General features: G+C 53.6%; 1 protein-coding gene across 1 annotated transcript; it reads right to left on the reverse strand.

Moving 5' to 3' along the window:
* Positions 1 to 412: 412 nt before the first annotated feature.
* Positions 413 to 2,455, reverse strand: ID3 (inhibitor of DNA binding 3). Its single transcript, XM_009098641.4, has 3 exons — positions 1,733 to 2,455; positions 1,453 to 1,519; positions 413 to 961 (listed from the first exon to the last, which is right to left on the reverse strand). The coding sequence occupies exons 1-2, from the start codon at positions 2,051 to 2,053 to the stop codon at positions 1,469 to 1,471; spliced, it is 372 nt and encodes a 123-aa protein (XP_009096889.1). The 5' UTR covers positions 2,054 to 2,455; the 3' UTR covers positions 413 to 961; positions 1,453 to 1,468.
* Positions 2,456 to 5,542: the final 3,087 nt, after the last annotated feature.

Below are 5,542 nucleotides of genomic sequence, written 5' to 3' on the forward strand. Positions count from 1 at the left end.
TGGGGGAGCAGCATCCCCCCTTCTAGCCCAATAGAAGCTCAAATCCAGGATCAGGGCACCTATCAGCCCATTTTCACATGGCTAAAAGTGATAAAAAAGCTGGAGTCCTTTCCCAGGGCTCCAGCTATACCTCTAGATGCATCCCAGGGGCTCAGCACCATCTTCACTCCTTCACTATCAGTTAAGCACAGCAGCACACAAAATAGCTGGCAGCCACCCCGGCCAGGAACCCAGGGTTAATTCCTCCCATACCTGAGCTGACATTTCAACACTATTACACTATTATGGAGATTCCTACAGTAACCCTAGAAGTTCCCATAAAAATCTGGGAGGCTCCCACCCCCCAGGAGGTTTTCCCACCCAGAGGTACAGCCCAGCTCCTTCCATCCCAGCGATGAAGGAGAAAAACCAATCAAAATTATCTAGTTTTATTATGCAAAAATGTTAACTTTTATAAAAAGTTTATAAAGCAAGTACAAGGCATATTCGCAGAAAATCACCTTCCTGCACAAAAGGTACAAAAAGTTATACTCTAGTATAGAGCTCCACAATACACGAGGCCACAGCCCCAGAGTTTAGTTCACACTCAAGGATGTTTATCCCCCCCTCCCCAAAGCCCCCTAATCCCCACCCCGCCATCCCATTAAACATCTTTAAAAAAAAAGGACTTGCTGCTATAATCCAAAAATATACAGACAACCTCCGCTTCATCATCACTCTATCATTAAAAAAAACTCATGTGAATTCGGGTCCCAAGCTGGGATGCTGAGCTCCGTGGGTGGGATGCTGGCGGTGGAAGGCTGGGGGGGGGGGGGGTCGGAACTAGCCGCTCCCCACTCGCGGTGCCTGGGCGAGGCGATGGCGGGGCCCGGTAGGTCGCAGACAGCCCGGCGCCAAGGAGGAAACTGCTATTTACCTCCGGCTGATAACGAACCAGGAACCGACACTCGCTGCCTGTTTGCTAATTGGCACAGGGAGGTGAGAGAACAGAGGGGGAGGGAGGAGAAAAAAATAATAGCGGTAATTAGTGCGGTGGTAAGTGGAGTTGGGGATGAAAATTTGGGAAGAGGGGGTGGGAGCCAGGAAACCAAGTTCCTCAGGGACTGTATCTGGCTCCCGGCTGGGGATCCTGGGGGTGGGTTGGTGCTGGTTGGGGACTGGGGTTCAGGTGGGAGACTTGGGGGGGGGACTGCAGAAAGGGGGAGCACTGGTCTGCGTTATTTGGATTGGTATCGGTGGTGGGTTGGGGAGCTCGACTGGGGTGCAGGTGGTGAAAAATTGGGGCGAGGGGAAATTAGGGAGAGAGGCGCATGGGTTGCTGGGGATCGGTCCGCTGGGGATTTTGATGCTGGGGGGCGGGAGGGGGCCTCGGGACGCCACCTGGGCTGAAGACATATGGCGAGGACTGGGCTGCGGATGGTGGTGGCGGGGGTAATTGTAGGCGACACTCACCTAGTGGAGGTGGGCGTTAGTGACACAAACTTCTCTCGTCTCGGAGTTCTGATGCGAGTTCAGCCGCCTGCAGAGAAGGGACAGGGCTTAAGATCACCCCGGCAGCTGGTGGTCCCCACTACTCCCCACCCACTCCTCCCCATTCCCCACCGTGCCATGAGCCACCAACACACTCGAGGAACTAGCAGCACCCCCGTCTCGATTTGTTATCACCTCCAACCTAATAGATCCTCTCTCCTCAAATCGATATAGCTAGCCCCCAGTCCGAAGCGACCCTTACCTTAAGGGAAAGTAGGGTGGCCTCGGAGGAGGGGTCGCGGCCCTTGGACCCCTCCTCCAGCACAATCTGGAGGTCGAAGATGTAATCTATGACGTGCTGCAGGATCTCCACCTGGCTCACCTTGGTGCCTTGAGGGATGCCCGGCACCAGCTCCCGCAATTTGGAATAGCAGTCGTTCATATCGTAGAGCAAGTTCATGGGCTCTTCCAAGGCCGGGCTCTTGTTGTGGCTGCCCCGGGCGATGGCTAAACTCTGCTCCGAGAGGCAGCAAACGGCCTCGTAGCAGCTCCGGACGGAGCGCACCGGGCTGATGGCCTTCATGGTGGGCTCAGAGCAGGTCTGGAGATGCAGGACGGGGGGATGTCTAGAAGCCTCAGGGGCTGTCGCGGCAGCGGGGGTTTTGCTGGGACCTTCGAGCACCAGACCGCCAAAGAGGGCAGCTCTAAGAGTTTTGACTCTCACCCCCCGGACCCCCAAATTCCGTATTTCGCCAGCAGATCGGAGAGGGTACGGGAAAAGAAAAACTGCCCGCGCCGCCTTTATATAGGCAGCGCCACTTGACCGCGCCCACTACATGCAAACTTTGAACAACACAACCCCCTTTTATGTAAAATAAGCATTAATCTCTTCCCTTTTATGTAAACGAAGCCCTAAACCCCGCCTCCGAATGTCAATGAAGCATCAAACTCCACCCCTATACATAAATGAAGTTTTAAACCCCTCTACCTTACCCCCCCCATCCCCCCAGCCCCCCAGATTGACCCTTGATGACCCGACGGGGCAGGTCCCCCTCCCCATGGCCAGACCCCCCAAAATTCTTGGGGATTATTCCCCCCCCAACACCTTCAACACCCTAGCACCCCCAAACTGTCCCACTCCCCTTCCCAGTGAATTCCCCCTATTTTTAGATAGGACGATGGTGTTTCCCACCTCCCAACCTCCCTGTTTTAAGGAAATTAGTGCCGCCCTTTTCCTCAATCCGCTTCTCATCTGACCTCCAGACTTTCTGGCGTCAGGAATTATCTTGTGACCAGCAGAAAAAAATTAATTGCGGTAAAACTGAGGTTACGATGGAGAAACCAGATTTAGGTCAGCGCCTGCGAGAGGCCTGGAAGGTTTTTTATTTTGGAGGTGGGAGAGGAGATTTATAGGCAAAGGGGTTATCCCAGCAGAAGTGATTGGCGCGGGGGGGAGGGGGGGGGGCAGGATATGAAGGAAACTGCCCTACTGAACCATCGCTGCCCTAAAACTTACAGAATCAGAGAATGTCCATAGAAAAAGCCCAAAGCTGGAGCAATCTGGGGTCCCCGGTGGGTATCACTGCAGCGGGTGGCACATGGAGGGGTTCTGCAGTAGTAGCAGCCTTGCAACACCCCGACAGTGAATCAGGATGAGCCCGAGGGGAAAATCCTCTCTCCTCTAAATATTGACTTTGGTGGCATTTAGTTAAGGAGGGTGTTGTGGGGGCTTGGTTATGAAAGTGCAGGAAGGGAATGTTACAGCCAAGAGGGTTGGAGGGAGGCACTCTGGGACCCTGCTTGGCCCAGGGCTCCCAGCTAATAAGGGGGGCAGGGGGTGAGGGTACAGGCACCTGGACCAAATTACTCCTGCCCACGGCAGCGATTTATTCTAGATCTGCCAAATCCCATTTTGGTGGTGCTGGGGTTTACTTCCAGCCCCCAAAGGCGCCTGGGGACTGCAGGCTGGAGGGCACCCCTACTCCCCACATCTCCCCCAAGCCATGAGCTGCTCAACAAAAAAACCCTTGAAAGCAGCATCCAACACTATGGTTGGATTATTTTTGTACCTTTTAATTTTCTTTCCACCCCACAACCCCATCCCCCAACCCCCCCCCATCTCACTCGTTGTGAATTTCCTGGGAAATCACCTCTGTGTAAAGGATAACAGCTTGGGAAGATGCATAATTACCCTCATTAACCAACCCCCCCTCCCCCCAAAAAAAACCCCAACAAAATAAAGTTAAAAAAAAAATTAAACATCTTTTAAAAATAAATGATAAGTGTAAAACTTAATGAAATTAACACAGAGTTTTTAAATGTTTACAAAACATTTAGAAAATATTTTCAGACCACCACCTGAATCCTTCTTATGACTTCTCCTCAATACAAAACACCAGCGTACAGCCTCTGCTTATTCCCATACACCCCCTCTCATTTCCCAAGGGATGGCGGGGGGGGGGGGGTGCTGAAAGGCTTCAGAGGGACTGGGAGGGGAGCTTTTGTTTGCAGGGGGGTTTTGTTGGCGGCGGTTCCCACAGGCCCTGCCTGGGCGGTGGGACCCGCTGCCTTTGCCCAGCTGTGGCCCGGGCCCTCCAGCTGTGTTGATCTAACTCCCGGCCCCAGACAGCCTGGCGCCAGCCCTGCGCACGTCATGCATTCACAGAGGGATGCGTGGCCAAGGCAACCTCCCCCCCCCCCCCCCCCCGCCTCCCCCCGCACCGCCACCGCCACGGCCACGCTGCCGCCGTATTCCAGGGGGATTCATTCCAATCCTAGGATACCCCGAGTGTGTGAGAGGGCTAGGAGCACAAGAATGTTTTTATCTGATCACTCCAAGTGTGTGTCACAACCCCTTATTCCCCCGGACGGCTCACTTCACTTTTGACCGGGGGCAAAGCGGTGCTGTTACGGTGCCCTTGCGGTGGCAGCTCCGGGTTTGGGGTGTCCTTACACAGTGGCTGCGGGAGGAGTGGATTTCTTGGTGTGGAGGAGAGAAAATGGGGGAGGAAGGGAGTGGGAATGCTCTGGAGCATGATGATTTCATGGTGAAAGAGCCCACACTGGGTGTTTTATTAAAATGAAAAGTAAAAGAATCAGCAGAAGAAGCAGGAGCTGGGATTTTCCACCTCAGCAAGCACCCCAAAATGATACCAAATCCCTTGTGGGAGGGGTGACCATGTACCTCACTACAGCTCAGCTATTGCTCCCTACACACCTTTCTCCTTTTCCTGGGAACAGATTTTTAATGCCAGGGGATTCGCCCATGCTGCAAATACCTGCAAAGGTCCTCAAAACTTGGGCGGGGGGGAGGGTGACTCACAAGTAGCTGCTTTCCCCCGCCCCAAAATAATCTACCCCATGGCCTTGGGTTCGGGTTTTTTTTTCCCTGAAATAAGTCAGTACAGGTGACAGGATGTGAGGGATGGCCAGATTTGGCCCGTCTGCTGCAGGGCAGGGAAGGTGAGTGTGAGGGTCCCTGTGTCCTGGGGGAACACCACCAGCATTTTTGGAGGAATTTCTTGTGTTTTGGGAGCTGGAGGCTGTCGGGAAGCGCTGGCAGCGGGACAGGGATTTGGTGGGAGAGGAGAGGAACGGAGATGTGGCAGGGTGCCCAAGGCAGCTACAAAGGGAAAGGCTCTTCCCCAGGGGTCATCTGGATTCCTTTTCAGATGGGGCTGAGGTAAATCCCATTTACCAGGGATCTTCAGAGACCTTCAGGATCCTTCAGGAGCAAGGGAAGCAGAGGGACCTGGCTGGCTTGCTCTGGCTCAGCAGAACATGGGAACAAGAGCTCAGAGATTAATTTACTGATTTTTGGAGATGCTTCAAGCCAATCTCCCCTCCCCTCCCATCTTGGGCACCCACATGGCACAGCACAACAGCAATACAAGGGAGTTTCGGTGCTGGAGAAGAAATCTAGATGGAAACTCAAGGGTAAAAAGGGATTCTGGCTTCTTAAAAGGGCTCTGAGATCTCTTTCCCACCTTATCCCAAAGGCCACGGGGAGGCAGTCCAGTGGCATTTGGTGATGCTGCTGAACACTGTGTGTCAGCTCTCTTGACATTTCAAT

This window comes from Serinus canaria, chromosome 23, assembly GCF_022539315.1.
Source record: "Serinus canaria isolate serCan28SL12 chromosome 23, serCan2020, whole genome shotgun sequence".
NCBI lineage: Eukaryota > Metazoa > Chordata > Aves > Passeriformes > Fringillidae > Serinus > Serinus canaria.

What these genes read in the sequence shown, in the direction of transcription:
- ID3 (XM_009098641.4), bottom strand. Translation starts at nt 2,053, where the DNA reads ATGAAGGCCATCAGCCCGGTGCGCTCCGTCCGGAGCTGCTACGAGGCC. An exon ending in CCACCCTACTTTCCCTTAAG is followed by an intron (nt 1,520 to 1,732) that starts GTAAGGGTCGCT and finishes CCTTCTCTGCAG; the next exon opens with GCGGCTGAACTCGCATCAGA.